Raw genomic sequence first — 16,380 nt, 5'->3', positions numbered from 1 at the left:
TAGGATTACACGCTTTAATCTGATCGACATGGAGGAAGTTGGGAGGACATGAAAGAAACTGTGTTTGGGCTCTGCCTTCTGCATAACCAAAGGCTCCTTTTCCAAAGAGCAAACTGAGGTTTCAAAACCAGATTTTATCAGAATATTTCGGGAAAGCATACTATGTGTAATCCAGGAAATACATTATTTGCAGAACAGAAAAATCATCACGGGCAATAAAAGATTAAAACAAAAGCAAGCACCAGGGTTTTGAGCAGGTCTAGTAACGTGAATACAGCTGCAGAAACAACACAAATGGTCTTGACTGGATGCTATGGAAACATGCTAATGCGGATTGGTCCATATCTTATCATCGTTTAAAACATGTTTCTTTGGAAAAATGGCAATATTGGCTGAAAGTAAAGCCGTCCTTTAGACACCCAGCTTGTTGGCCTGGGTGAGAACAACTTTGAGAACTGGCATAAAAGCGGAGGTCTCACTGAAGTTGCTAGTACTAACTATGTGGGTGTGAATAGTCAAGCCTTCTGAGTAGTTTCGGGTCTCGATGCTCCGCGCGATGTTGTGTAAACCATTGATGATTGTTGGTGAAAGCTGAAATCAAGGTGGAATAGAGAGAATTAAAGGAGAATCTTTCATGAGACCTGCTATAAACATGAAACCCTGGCATTTACTAGGAGTTTGAAATACACATTATTTTAAAAAATGGATAAACTGGTGAGCATTTCTAGAAAGTTTCTCAGACCAAACAACACACAAGTTACAAAATGGAACCACGACGCAATGATTTATGTAAGGAATTATTTACGAACCACACACATATGATCAGGCAGGTATTTTCTTACAGAAAAGCAGCCAGATTTCCTCCCTTGAGTTAGAAAGTTAATGTCTTTCTCCACTTAACAGCTTTAAATCTTCATTACTTTAAATATAGCCTCACACCTCTGAAAGTGTTTCCTACGTACATGAAGAGGTTAAAGAGTCTTAATCGTGACATCCTAAAGTAGGGACCCAATTTACTGTAAGACCTTGTTGGCAACAGAAACCTTGTACTCCTGGTCCACTTTCATTAGGAGGGCAACAGTCCTCATTATGGGCTCAATTTGCTCATTCTTAACTGCTGTTTATAGTCCTGGCATCTCTTAGCATCATAAGACCTATAGTTGTTTTTCCTTTCCATATTATTACTTGGCTTCCATACTTTTCAGAGAAGACTTTTTTTTTGGATCAGTCCATGGGTGACACTCCCTTTCCACTGCTATAGTAACTTTCTCTGGTTGGATTCTCACCCTAAGTGGTTATTTTATCTGATGGGACTGATATGGGGAGTGGGGAAGAGGAATGCTAAAATGAAAGAGTATGAAAAACTCCAATTTTTTTTTTCTGCCCAAGTGTTTTCATTAACAAAACGAAACAGTTCTAGAGAGGCATGGAGAGGTGGTGAAGACACAGACTGTCCGCTCCTTACTGCTGACTGTCTTCACAGTTACACACCCTGACCTGCTCAACCTGCGGCTGCATCTGGCTTTGCCTTTGGGTAACAGCTACTGTAAAAGAAAAGGGTCAGAGTCTTAAGACTACGAGAAAGATGACAGATTTGTCTCTGGAAAAACAGAGTATCTGCCCACTCTTTGATTTCTTAATTCAAGGCACATATAAAAACGAACAGAAGGCCAGTCACCTTAGGGCCAATGCAGGCCGGTTTATATTCTGTTATAAAAAGGCTAAAACTTCTCTCTCTCTCACACACACACAGCCCTATGCCCTTATCCCCAGTAACTGAAACGTAAGATTCAGGCAGAGCAAAGCTCAGTCTGTAGTCATCATGATCATTCTGCCCTCAAACACACTCCGTACCACATACTACACACTACATATGATACACTTAGACACGCAAGTGCTGACGAGACACATATGATTAGCAACCAGGAATAAATGTTTACCATAAACCCTTCTTTTCCCCACGAACTTACCGTCTGTTCCCTAAGTTTATCATACAGAAACTCCAAACGTTTGCTGGCATCATCTAGCTTCCTCTTGGTTTGCTGCAGGAGAGAAAAAACCAGAGATGCTACATTTGAACAATAACTTTTATCCCAAAAACGTACCCCATCTCATTTCACTAAACTTTATAGTCATGGTATTGAACAACTTGATTTTGTAAAGAAACGGCAATACCTCACACCGAGGAGCCTGAGCAGATGATTAGAACAGAGAGCAGTAATCTCTTAGGGCAGGGAGGGCCAGAGGTGTGCACAGCGGGAGCCTGGCTGGATCTCAGGGCTCTGTGACACTCCTGAGGTGTGGCTGGCCAACTACACTACACGCACAAGCAACAGCGAGGGCCACCTGCAGGCAGCGGTGCGCCAGGCACGAACGACAGAAGAGGAGGCCTCGCAGTTACTGTAAATAGGATGAACGCTATGGGAGCTAGAAAGCGAACACATGGGTGAACTGTGGGATCTTTTTCTAACCTCAAGAATACACTCAGTCACATTTGGTACATTTAATCCTATCTTATTCTGGGCTTTTAAAACACCAAAAAAAGAGAAAAAGGAGAAAATTATTTTCTGATGTCTTAAGATTATTAAGAGGGGAGTATTAAAAAAGAGTTCTTAAATTAAAGGAGTCCTCCTACCTTTCCCCAGTACTCTTAGTCAGGGAAAACTAGTCTAAAAGTTTAAAATCATACTGTGATTAACTTAATGATCTACATTATGCCTAGAAGTGATACTGTTTTTCAATATTTATTGAATGCCTACTGTGTGCCACGCTGGGGATGGTTTTGTGTCTCATGAAGCTCATATTCTATTGGGTGGGGAAAAGATAACCAAGCTGGGCTGTAATGTTACTTTGTGTCATTTGGACTGAACTTGAAACTAAGAACAAAGCCATGCAATAAACATGATTTAGAGCACTGGATTAAAATGGACTTCTGTGTACTGTTCAAAGTCCTGGGCAGTAGCAGAACTCCTTCCCCAAATACTGACAGGAACCGTCTGTCTTTGTCTTCTGCCTGGTCCTGGGTCACCAGAAAGGAAGTGATACTGTGACCTGGAGGAGGTGAAGCTCAACAAAAGTGTACTAAGCGAGGCGGTGTCCTATGTGTCCTGCCGGCTTCTATTTACACTGACTCAGGCCTGAAGGAAGACTGAAGTTTCCCCATTAGGACTGCTCCACTTTGCAGGATGGTGACCTCTCTGTCTAGAGGTGTGCCCAGGAGACAGTGTACACCTACCTGTTTACCAGCTTCACCTGTTCTCTGTTCCTTTCCTGGTCTTTCCATCACTCCCAGAATGCCAGGTGCTAAGGTTTATGTTAACTTTCCCTGCCTCTGCTCTCCTGACACTGTCCATACAGGGAACCGCTTTTCAAAAGACTAGCAGAAGGTGGCACACAGTAATACACAACATCTGATGAAACAGCAAATCCCAGAGGCTGTGTTTTCAAGCAGACAACTGGCCAGTGACTAAATAAACATATTCGATGCTTGTTGGCAGAAAATGAAATTTCATCTCGAACAAGACTGGCTTTGTGGAATTTCTGTTGTTGACAATACACAGTCATCCTCTAATAAACTAAGTCAAATCAGTCGCTTTGACTGTGAATATGATTCCAATATCTAAAACACTGAACTGTTTAGTAGGACTTTGCAAAGTTAAAGATTGCCTATCTACTTTTAAAAGCTTTTTTTTTTTAGAGATGTTTTGATGTGGACCATATTAAAGGTCTTTATTGAATTGTTATAATACTGGTTCTGTTTCCTGTTTTGGTTTATTTGGCCATAATGCATGTGGGATCTTAGCTTCCTGACCAGGGGTTGAACCTGCATCCCTCGCATTGGAAGGCAAAGTCTGAACCACTAGACTGTCAGGGAAGTCCCTACTTCTAAAATCTTTAGACGTTTACTCTGAAAGAAACCCCAAGTCTGAGCTTCTTGTATTTTAGCATTCTGCCCTATTCTTGCGCCAGACGTGAGGTCTGCTGATGAGACTGCGCAGCTCGGGGGTTGAGAGCGTGAATCCCGGAGCCAGACTAGGTCTGAACGCCGGCTCTGCCTGGACTGTACTGTGACTGTTTCTGCCTTAACTTCCTCATCTGTAAACAAATATGACAGACCTGCCTCCATGAGGCTGGTTTAAGGATCATACAGAGTTATATGTAACAAGCAACTGAGTATGCTTTCATATGTAAAGCAAACCATACATAAGCGCCTGCTTTACTACTTTTGTAAAAACTTTCAAAATACATCTTTCAAGACTTTAAGCAATAAATATAAAAGAGCTCCATAATGGATTCTTTTAATTAAGCAAAATAAAAAACACATACAGGATCTGTGGCTGAAGAGAGGCAGCGCTGAATAAGATCCTCGAACGTGGTCTTTAGAATGAGGTGTTCATCTGGAATAGGCTTCTTGGTAATTTTTTCTGTTGGCAAAGATTGCACATGCTGGAAGAAATAATACCATTAAAATGAGCAGAAATGACCAGAAACTACCTGTATACAAAGTCCTGAATCTGTCATAAAGAGAAAACAACTAATTTGTAGATAGGTTATTCAAAATCAAACAAAAAATGAACGAGTGGAATCACCTGGGATAAGCAAACATAAAAATGAGATATTCAGTAGAAGATACCGGTAGTCTTCCTACAGCTTCTAATTTCAAAAACAGGGTTGGGTATAAAGTATTTGTTTAATCATGGAACACATGTTGATCACGATTGTATATAACTGATGGGCAAGAGGCCCGTGCCAGTAGGAAACAAAGAGCCGGGCATTTATAAAGCTGGCTGGTGGGAGTGACTGCTTGCTTTGCTCGTTGGCTCCTTCTTGTTTATTCCAACAGTCTTGCATCCTTTGGTTTACTCTTGGAGGTTCATTAACTGGTCTTTTATCAAACTGTGAGATTAAATCAAAGGTTAGGATAGAAGAGACCATGATCTAACTGAATGTATAAAGATGGCTAAACAAAGAAGGAATGTGTAAGTGCTTAAACTTTTGATTGATTAAATTCATTCATAGAAAACATTAGGCAATTATGTACTAGGCACTGATGAATCAATATAGAAATAATCTTGTCTCTCAGGGAGTTTACAGGCTAGCGGAAGGGAAAGTTTAAAAACGTCATAAATGTATGTAAAACAGCAAATGTGGTTAAGTTCACATCACTGGAACCAACAGACAATATAAGTGGGATTTAACTGAGGGGAAGGCTCTTTAAGGAAGTTTTATCAGAAGGTTAAGTAGGAGTTAAACAGGGGAAGAAGTGCATTCCAGACAGAAGAACAGTACACAGGGAAGATCATGATACAGGGACTGAAGGAGGTCAGCTCGGCTGGAGCAGAGACAGCAAAGAGTATGAGCTGAGAGCTTCCAGATAATGTGAAAAATGTTGGTCCTTCTCCGAGAACAGTGGGAAGTGTAACGTGCTAAGCAACGAGGAGCTAAGACCAGAGAAGAGATGGGTCATGGCAGATGCTGGCAGACCGGCCAGAGGCTCCTGTCCTGCTGAAAACTGACAAAGGCGCTACTACGTGCTATGACACAGGTCACATGGACCAGACTGAAACACAGAGAAGGGGTGGGAGAGAGACTTCACAGTAACATCAACAGGATGTGGGGACGGATCCGAAAAACAGGTTAGAGGAAAACGAGTGTAAAGATGCCCAGGTTTCTGGCTTGATTCAATGGAAAGGATTAGGGTGGTATTAATTGAAATGAGACACACCAAAAGACAATTAGGTTCAGGAGGAAGACTATGAGTTGGACTTGGGATATACTAAGCATGAGGTGCCTCAGAGACATCCGAGTGGACAGGGAGCTGGGTAGCATGGCCTGGCTGAACCACACACACCCATGGTGCTCTCCCTCTCCATGGTAACTGAAGTTCTGGTCCAGACGAGTGTAGCACGAACTCCCAGGTCCCAACACAAGTGAATGGCTTCACAAATGGCACAGACTCGTAATCATAGAAACTAACAGTATATCTTAAGTATATCTTCTTGTGAAAAGAAGCAGGTCCTCCCACCTCCATCAGAACCCTGGAGTTTATAATGCTACTGTTAATATCTAGGAACTCTCTTAATAGCAAAACATACTTCTGTGATAGACTCAATCTTTATAAATTTGACTTAAATGAGTCAAAGAAAATGACAGAAGAGCTAGTTTTATATACTTGGGCAGGAATTTATTTCATCTTCTTATGTTGAACTGTGAACCAACCTCTTTATTTTTCATGAATAGATCAAGATTGCCTTTTATGCCTAAGTCAGTTACATGGAAACCCAATAGATTTTTTCATTATCGAGAGCTCTGCCAACTACCTGCTTGTATGTGAAAAGCAAGTATGAACTGACATCTCTATACAAAGATATGGCTATATTATTAGCTCTTACACACACACAAGAAAAGATCGAAGTCATTACATTTTTATTTTACATTTTAAAGGAAAAACACCTTTGGAAACAGCTTCTGCTGAGCAGCCTTGGATGCCAATATGGATTCAACTGATCTTAAATTGTGGCTACTGATCAGATGAAATGAAATACTGCAATTGCCAAGTTACTGTTAACATATACTAGTAAATATGTAAGTCTTTTCTAGAACGTTCGCATATGGCCATGTCACTGGAAAATACTGTACATATGTGATCTTAAAAAAAAAGTTCTTTTTTACTTGTCTAAACTGAAATCAAACTGAGATAATAATAATAAAGGTATAACCATCAAAGTTAACATGTTGAAAAAGCACCCTGAAATAGAGCCGTCTCCCACTTCCACAGATTCACTGTTACCTGCATGGTATTTCCAATGGGAGCCCCAGGGGCACCTTCGATATTGGGCTTTGAAAACGACGGAGGCATGCCTGGCTGACTGAGGGGCTGCTGGATGCCTCGGAAGGGCTGGCCGCCGGCGAGGTGTGGCTGTGGGAACGAAGCCTGGCTGGACAGTGGTCCTGGCGCCGAAGGCTGCTGCTGCAGCATCTGTGACTGGGGGTCACCCAAGGGGTTCATGATTGGTGATGTGATGGGAACAGGAGGCGTAAAGTTCTCAGGCATCTTTTAAAAGATGGACAAAAAGGCACCGAGAGTAAGAAAAAAACGATGTAACATTTCCTCAGCTTTAAATAAGGGGGTTAGCCATCTACAGCAACATGAATGTAACTAGAGATTATCATACTGAGTGAAGTAAGTCAGAAAGAGAAAGACAAATACCATGTGCTATCACACGTAGAATCTAAAATATGACACAAATGAACTGACTTACGAACAGAAACAGAATTACGGACATACAGAACAGACTGGTGGTTACCAAGGCACAGGGGCCTGAGCGAGGGATGGAATGGGAAGTTGGGGTGAGCAGATGTAAACTTTTATATGTAAAATGGATAAATAACAGGGGCCTAATGTACAGCACAGAGAATATATTCTATATCTTATGATAAACCATAATGGAAAAGAACCTATATAACTGAATTAACTTTGCTATATAGCAGTAATTAACACTGTAAATCAACTATACTTCAATTTTTTTTTTTTTATACTTCAATTTTAAAAAGTAAATAAGGGAGTTAGATCATTCTGTGGTTAAATAATTTTCTAGTAACAGTAGAATACTTTTCAAAAAGGATTTTTATGCAGAATTCTAGAGTAAAATGTAAAAGTAAAGCTAATCTGGCTAAGAGGGTCGGAGACTCAAACCTGGATCTCTCAGTCCGCCCTTTGCCTTCCACACTCATCCCATAATGGGCCAGAACCATGGCATTGTTGAAAGAGGATGGAGAATTCTATTTAGCTATACTGGGATAAGATATGCCAAAAATGTGTGTGGATGTGGGGGTGTGTGTGTCAAGAGATCATATAAAATACCCTTTCCTGAGACCATTAAGTGATACCTACTTAGTGATCAATCACACTAAGAGTAGTAGACTAAGTTTCTGATTATCACTGACAATTTTGGGGATTCTGTTCACTTAGTATCTCCCAATTTTATGTTCTGGCCTCTCATTACTGTATTTGGGGGACAGAAGTCACTATGAGTAAAGAAAAAAAAAAAAGGAGAAAATGGCTTGCAGTAAAAGAAGGAAAGAAGAATCTTATGCTATGCTCTAAATGATGCTCAGCTAACAAGGCTCTTTCTTTTCATATCATATGTGATAGACAAAAATAGTCCAAAACATAATTACGAATTTATGATTACTGCTGGGACCCAAAACCAAAGTAACTCCTAAAAAAGAAATTCATTTGAGTAACCTGAAATTTTGTTTCCTACTCTTTGAAATAGATGTTGGGAATTTACATCTTGTCTTCTAAAAGGGGTTTAATTCATACCACTGTACTGTTCTGTATTTTTCTTCCCTTCATGGATTAGAAGATGTAAGTTAAAATACACGTATTAAGTACAGCAGTCAGTAAGCTTTGCCTTTAAAGAACAGTGAAGTGTGGTGTGCTTCAGGTGGCTACATGATTGAGAGGACATCTGGGGGCAACTGAATAGACATCTTTTTCTAGTACCTTCTTCTTCTTGGGTCCTCTGTTCAAAGCTGGAGGATCATTCCAACCATTCTGAGGACCTGTAACAGATACCAGAGAGCATTTTCCTTTAGAATCCTGGAAAGAGAAAACTAAGTTGTATCCATCATATAATACCTTCAAGTTCTACCTTCACCCTGAGATAACTGTCACAAAAGTTTTACCAGCTGAGCTGCTGGGACCACCATGTAGCCCTGGATTCACAAACTCATGATCGAACCCTCTGGTAATCAGAGCCCTGGCTTAGGAAGCAGGCTATCTTGATATAATTTCTTTTAAAGTGAAATAGCTGTGCTAAATTTAAGGATAGTGACGCTTTTATGTCTATACTGGTACATGAATTTCAAAGATCAAACAATTCTCTCCCAAAAAAGAAAAAATAAATCACCTGAATCTGCTTAAAAAAAAAAAAAAGGGTTCCTGATGTATTTAACACACACACAAAAAAGAATAAAAGTAGCAATCTCCTATTTCCTAAGAAAGCAATTAAACATAAGCAATTCAGCAAACGCAAATCATCCGCATGGTAGAAACACTGCTAAAAGCCAAAAAACAGCCCAACTACACACCAGCAGTATGTTTTACTACCTTTGCATTAAGAATTGTCTTAACTCAAAGCAGAAAAGTGCATTCAAATACCTGTAGTAAGATATTTTTTTTCACTGCCACACATACAAAAAAATTCCAGGATGGCAGCAAATGTAAAGTTAAACTACTGTCATCTTTGGTAAATTTTCTCCCCCTGGCCCGAATCTCCCAAAACCTGTCATCTCAAAGTGAGACATCAGTAGCAGAACTCATTAAGGTATTGAATACTTAACTGCCTTTATCTTTAAAGAAAAAAGGAGCACTGGGAAGACCCAGAGGAATCGGGTGGAGAGGGAGGTGGGAGGGGGGATCGGGATGGGGAATACGGGTAAATCTATGGCTGATTCATATCAATATATGACAAAACCCACTGGGAAAAAAAATAAATAAAGGAGAAAAAAAATAAATAAATAAATAAAAAAGAAAAAAGGAACAAAACATGCCAGAAGTAGGATAATCACTAAATCACAATATAATCATTTTACGTTTTATTAAGTTTTGTGTATGTATATATGTAAAAGCAAAAAATTATTCTTCTTTAAATAAATTAAAATTCTTTCAGCATTTTATTTTTGCTCAATTGATATTCACAATATTAAGTCACAACAAACTTGCTTCGCAAACCAAAGAACATAATGTCATAGAAATTTCTTTTAAAAAACAAGATCTTCTCCTAGCCAGCATGAACTCATTTGCCTTGATTTTAAAAACAGAAATTACTTTTCTACAAGTTGACTAGGAGACAGAATGCCAAATGAGCCTCAAAACACTCAGGAGGCAGTCACAAAATATTAAACCACATGTTGCTATCCACTTAACAAATAACTTCTGGCTATACACAAACTAATCATTCAAGCCTTTCCCATCACCTTCTAATCTTTCTTATATCTAAGACAATCTTGGTATAGCCTTGTCTTTATGTCTACATCCAATATACAACTTTTATGATTCAAGATCATTTGTGTCACTATGTTAATTTCATCAGTTCTAAGATTTGATTCAATTAAGAAGCCAAATTTAAAAAAATGATACTGGTCAGATTTAGGAAATCATTGCTTTGAAGTTCACATGCATAATTGTGAATGTCCATTCATTAATTATATTCAATGATTCGAAGATTTCCAAATATACATTCTGTAACTAATTCACCTTCCAATATAGATGCCTGGTCTTGCATAGACTGATTTTCTGTAGACAAAATATAAAAGTCACTTAAACAGCATTATCATCAAAGACATTCTAAACTCTACTCATTTTCTAATTGTTTCTGCTCCCTCTGTTAACCTCAGCAAAGAACAAACTACTTTTATAAGGAAAAAAAAACCTTACTTTTAAATCACATCACATAAAAAAATAAATAAATAAAAAAAATAAAAAAAATAAAAAAAATAAAAAAAAATAAATTTTTACATAAAAAATAAATAAATAAATCACATCACATGAAATGGCTTCTATCTAATTAAGAAAGTCATCAGTCTGTGGGCAAAGCTCACTCATTTAAATATGTCAAATCCAATTAGTTCTTAAACACTTTTATTCTCTTATTATGCCAGCTGTGTCTTTAAAGAGAAAATTTTGTTCCTGTCTATTTAAGATAACATTACTTCCCTAACTGTTGGTGTGGATTGTTTTTCTATTTGACCAATGAGGCTCAGTAATATCATGGTGCAGGGAGGGAGGAGAGCACTGCCTAACGTGTTGTAACTGTGTCCATTTTAGCATCGTTTAAAGCTTGAATCCAGATCAGCTGAGGACCTTGTAAAAATACAGATTCTAATTCACTAGGTACAGCATAGGGTCTGAGAGTCTACTGTTTTGGCTAGCTCCCAGGAAATGCCAATGCTGCGGGTCCAAGCCCTTTTTAAGTAGCAGGGTTTCACAAAGAAACGGGAGGCTTCTGCCGTATTGTGCAGACTTCAGCACTACACTGCTAAACTAATCAGCATGTGAGACAACCTTAACGAGGGGGTACTACTTTGCTGCTGGGTCTGAGAAGCCCCAGAGGCCTGCATTCTGGAGGAACTGTAATTTCTGGGGTCACACCAAGAATATGAGCATAAACGGATCAGGCCCAGTGAGTGTGTAACCATCTCATATAGTCTTTTCTGTAAGAATTTACAGATTTGCAGACTGTTTAGCAGAAATCTTCCTTAAAAGAACTGAAGGTTCTGGCAGTGGACAAGATGAAAGAAGGCTGGGAACTAATACAGCAATTCCAAAATTGTCAGATATTCAGGGTGGGGCTAGGCCCCAGCCTCCAGTCAAAAGCGTGCGGTGAAGGTACATAAGAGGCACATACAACTCAGGAATTCAACTGTCTTCACTTGGAGAAACGACCCTGATGCACTGCTAGTGCAGACGGAGAGTACTGCCGCCACCATGGGAAAGAGTATGGTGGTTCCTCAAAAATTTAAACACTGAATTATTACTTGAGCCAGCAATTCCACTTCTGGGTATATACCCCAAAGAACTGCAACCAGGAGCTGAGCAAATATTTGCATACTCCTGTTCACAGCAGCATTATTCAGAGAGCCAAAATGCCCATGTGCAGATTAATAGTGGACAAACAAAATGTGGTGTATAGAGTGGACGTAACGCAAAGGACCACCATGTTCCATAAATAATTCAGCAGCAGCTCTAAAAGCTCTGAAGATGCAAATTATTTGGTGATTTGATTATTCAGCTTTAAGAAGGCAATTCTGATACATGTTACAAACATGGATGAATCTTTTTTTTTTTTATGTTTTTAAAAATATGGAACGCTTCACGAATTTGCGTGTCATCCTTGCGCAGGGGCCATGCTAATCTTCTCTGTATCGTTCCAATTTTAGTATATGTGCTGCCGAAGCGAGCACTGGATGAATCTTAAAGACAGTGAAATAGCCGGTTACAAGAAGACAAAATTGTCTTCTAAAATGTCCTCTAAAACTTACTACTTAAATGAGGTACATAGAATATATATAGACAGAAAGTAGAACACTGGTGACCAGGGGCTGGGAAAATGAGGAGCTTTAAAGGCTGCATAATTTCAATGTGGGATGATGAAAAACTTCTGCAGTTAGTAGTGATGATTGTACAACAATGGAAATGCACTGAATGTCACTTAAAAATGATTAAAACGGTAAAATTATAGTCTATTCTACATTAAAAACTGTAATACATGCACACATACATGTAATGTATGCATATATGTGTATGAAGTGAATAAATGCACCTAAATTATCAGTGGTCATATAAGGGTGGCAGAATTATAATTTTATTTTTATGCTATTTGAGCTCTTTCAAAATCCTACAGTAAAAAATTAATAAAAATCAAGAAAAAATTAACTTAAAAACTGAGTGTGGCATGTCACTGGATACTGCAGACCCTGTCCACGTTAGTGTAGGGATCTGTCCTCCGCAGGGCCTTTGGTCTCACAGAGAGAAGTGCAGCTGCCATCCACACCTGAATCCTGCTTCCCACTGGGAACCTTCTTAGGTGTAACTAGAAGAACATAATGGTAGGATCTATGCGCTGGTTAAGGTATTTTTCAGTGGAAAAAATATTAGTGCCAATGGCGTGGAGACTTCTGGCTAGAAGATAATTTGAGACAGAGAGAAAAGAGCATCCTCATTAACCATATACCACCCCCTTCCCCTGTAAGCTGAGCATGTCACATTTTTAAAAAGGGGTAACAAAATTCAGAATTAAAATTTACAAAGAATGTATCCTTGTGGTCATTTTCTAATGACACAAGGTAAAACAGAATTAGCCAGAGAAAGTAAGTGAGGCTAAAGGGAGGCTATCATGCTCCTTTCTGTTGTTGAAAAGGTTAAAAACCAGGTACCTAAAGTTTCTTGCCTTGAAATGTAATGATTTCCAAAATTTGGCCCAAATGCAAATTTTATGTTCCAACTTAACAACAAAGCTATGTGCAATTCACTAGAAATGCACGCACTTTTCTGTCTTCCTATCTCTGCCTGGAATAATTCTGATCACAGACTGAATGGGCATTCACTAAGAATTTACTGAATGAGTGTCGTGATGATTGCAACATGAGCTTCTCTGAGTAGCAGGCACATCACCTTGTGGTTCACTAATGCAGGGCTTGAAAATCCTAGTGTCTGTCAAGAACAATTTACCAGCAGAATTTCCAAGTTCTACAGAAAACCATGATGTAATAATCTAAGATATATTGGAACAAAGGTAAAACTTTTAGTGACAATTATCTGTATAACCTAAGCAAAGTTTTTAGGAAATCAAAAAATAAGGTAAAGCTGTTAATTAAAATATAGAGACTATTAACATGCAAGAGATAACAAAGCAGCCAGCTTAGTACATACTGAGTATTGCTTCTTCTTCCTATTAGTTACTCTGCTTCTCAGCCAGGTTAGAACAGTTACTTTGCACATAAGCAAATACTTTATTACATGGCCAAATGCACTTCGGCTCAAGGAGGGAAAAAATACCCATGCAAATAGTCAATTTAGACGACGAAGTAACAAATACTTAACACAGTGATGCGTAATGTTCCTGTAATTCCAATACTGATAGCTATTTCAGTCTCTTCCATCAGGACTAGTGTGGGCTCAGTTGTTCAGTCTTATCTGATTCTTTGAGACTTGATGGATTGTACCCCGCCAGGCTGCTCTGTCTACAGGATTCTCCAGGCAAGAGTACTGGAGTGGGTTGCCATTTCCTACTCCAGGGGATCTTCCTGACCCAGGGATCGAACCTGCATCTCTTGCACTGACAGGTGGGTTCTTAATCACTGCGCCACTAGACTAACTGGTAAAGAATGAACATAGGCTCTGGAGACCGAGAGACTGGGTTTGTATCTCAACTTGAAGATCATCACCCGTGCCATCATGAGAATGTTACATAACCCTAGGAAACTCAAGTTTCCTCATGTCAATTTTTAAAAAAATAATTATTCCTATTTCTCATGGCTATGAGAACTAAATAAGAAAAAAGATGGCAAGCACTAGTACATGTCCAATGTATGTTCAATAAACGATAGTTTGATTCCCCACTTCTCTGCACTACTTCCTTACTTGAGGATTTACTTAAACCCATCTTTCACTCAATCTATTATTACTCAACCATTCAGAATGGATACTGTTTTCATTCATCCGGGTTTAAATTTTTTTTGAACTTTACAACTGAATTAACACTCCTCGCTAAATATCAATCTACTAAATTTTCTGTATTGAAAATTATATAAATTTTCTTTGTGCAGTAAAGGGTGATACATATTATATTATTTTTTGGTAGCTGGAATATATACCCAAAAAGAGAGAAAGAGATAATGTGTATAATTCTGGATCCATAAGACTTCAAGAAAAAAAATACTTTCTTAATAAATCTTATTATATGCTAAGTGTTTTCAGTTATTAAAGCTACTGTTTAGCAGATAAAAAGAGAAAAAATATATACTGGACTTCCAAGAGCAACTTTGGTATCTAACAGCAAGACTCACTCCTGTTTTGTCCTTCTAGTTCAAAGCCGTCAACTATAACCGGCAAGGGAAACTAATTTCAGTTACCAAAAGGCACAGAGCTCTAATCGTGAGTGAGCTTTAGTGAAATCACAGCTAACTCACGCTGTGGTCACTGTCCATAAACGTTTTCAATGTACTAATGCACTCAATCCTTTTCATAAGCTTATGAGTATGTACTACTCTTATTATGAGGAAACTGAGGTTTAACATTAAGTAACTTATTCAAGATCATGTAACTATTAGAAAAGAGTGAAGCTGGGATACAAACACAGGAAGTCTGACTCCAAAGTCTGCGTTCTTTAGTATGTTAGTGGTTCTTAATTCCAATTAAATGATCTGTTTTTTTTAAATAATACATACTTTATAGGCCCCTTTTACAATTCTAATATGAAGATCAGGTAATATTACCTACTTCTGAAAAATGAATATAATGCTTTAATTGCCATGTGAGAGATAAAAAAGAATTTGTGTATTTCACTATAAAAATAATTTTAAATTATGATTCTAATTAGAAAATTTCAGGCAGAACTGCCTAGAAATTTCTACAATGTTTGAGAGGATAGAACTGTCCTAATGGAGAATCCCTGTACTGCTGTATACTGACTTTCTGCTGTCTTAGAGATTCTGTCAAGAGTTACATTCTTTCGCTTTTTTCCTTTCAGTACACATGCTGAGATCTTTCCTCACCTTTAGAAACAAAATTACACAATGTGTATACCTGCATTAAGACTGTATTATTTAGTCTCTATGAACAAATTTAAAGCACAAATAATTTTAAAAATTGAAAATTCATCAAGAACACAAGAGCACAGGTCTACTCTGGTAAAGAAATTAGTGTCAATTAAATTTAGCTCCAACCGCCACGTCTTTTGCCAACTAATTTCTTACCGCTTATTTTAAATTCAATGGCAGATTATATACTCTACTCTTTTAAGGCACTCAAGCTTTCCTCACTTAGCAACTAAAGTTCATTATGGGAAAATCGCATTTTGAGAAACAGTTTTAGAATCTGTTATAAAATTCGATCAATACCTCAGGTTACCCAGTTTACAGTTAGAAATAATCTCCCTCCATCCACCCATCTGATCACGAAATTACAAAGGGGGGGGGAGCCAAACCAAACCCCTCTCAAGCGCAGACCTGTTCTCTGGGATGCAGGCAGCTCACTGGCAGCAGGCAGTGTACCTGTTGTTCCAGGAGGCAGAGCGTAAGCTGAAGATGTTGGTGGAGCTCCCGGCCCGCCATGCTGGAAGGAGGCTCCGGAGGAAGGGGGAGGAGGGAAAGAGGCGGCAGGGCTGGAGGTAGGTGGAGCGGCCTGGTGCTGTGCTGGGAACAGCTGGGACTGCCCAGAGTAGGAAGGAGCAGAAGGAATGTAAGGGGTGTTAGGGTAAGCGTTTGAGGCAGAAGGAGCAACAGGCTGCTGAGGTCGATACATTGCTGACCCCCCTGTTCCGAAGGAATACTGCTGGGCGGGTTGATAAGCTACACCAAGGAGAAGAAACAGAAATTTTAATTAGTTAACAAATTTAATCAGACAGCAACGGAAAATCCAAGTGAACTCACTCTACGGAAATTTTCAATTCTTCTAGTAACAGTAAGTTACAACCAAACATTACCCACTTAAAATAACCTCATGCTTTTGATAGTCCAGCTGCCCTAACTATATCCAAAGTCACCGGACCCAGTATTTGAACCGTGCCGTTTCCAGACTGCTGCTGGCTATGAAAATCAGAGGACTGACCCTTTTCTAGGGCTTCCTATTCCCGTGAAAAGACTGCAGTGACA

General features: G+C 38.9%; 1 protein-coding gene and 1 non-coding gene across 25 annotated transcripts in view; both read right to left on the bottom strand.

Moving 5' to 3' along the window:
* The window catches only part of SEC31A (SEC31 homolog A, COPII coat complex component), a 59,030-nt gene continuing 42,650 nt past the window's right edge, over positions 1-16,380 (bottom strand). For 7 of the 24 annotated variants that reach the window (XM_061145653.1, XM_061145654.1, XM_061145659.1 and 4 more), the window contains 7 exons: positions 15,736-16,077; positions 10,265-10,303; positions 8,510-8,568; positions 6,791-7,054; positions 4,327-4,446; positions 1,971-2,042; positions 1-591 (listed from right to left, as the gene is read on the bottom strand). In XM_061145653.1, coding sequence (XP_061001636.1) covers positions 412-591; positions 1,971-2,042; positions 4,327-4,446; positions 6,791-7,054; positions 8,510-8,568; positions 10,265-10,303; positions 15,736-16,077 — 1,076 coding nt within the window. In that variant the 3' untranslated portion in view covers positions 1-411. The remainder of the gene's footprint in view (positions 592-1,970; positions 2,043-4,326; positions 4,447-6,790; positions 7,055-8,509; positions 8,569-10,264; positions 10,304-15,735; positions 16,078-16,380) is intronic. The other 17 variants (XM_061145655.1, XM_061145663.1, XM_061145662.1 and 14 more) reach the window with 4 other exon arrangements.
* Positions 11,864-11,970, bottom strand: LOC133058928 (U6 spliceosomal RNA). The gene has a single exon (XR_009693436.1). It is a non-coding gene; the product is annotated as a U6 spliceosomal RNA (small nuclear RNA).

The sequence above is a fragment of the Dama dama genome, chromosome 6 (assembly GCF_033118175.1).
Source record: "Dama dama isolate Ldn47 chromosome 6, ASM3311817v1, whole genome shotgun sequence".
Taxonomy (NCBI): Eukaryota; Metazoa; Chordata; class Mammalia; order Artiodactyla; family Cervidae; genus Dama; species Dama dama.
This window is presented reverse-complemented; position numbering and strand designations above follow the sequence as displayed.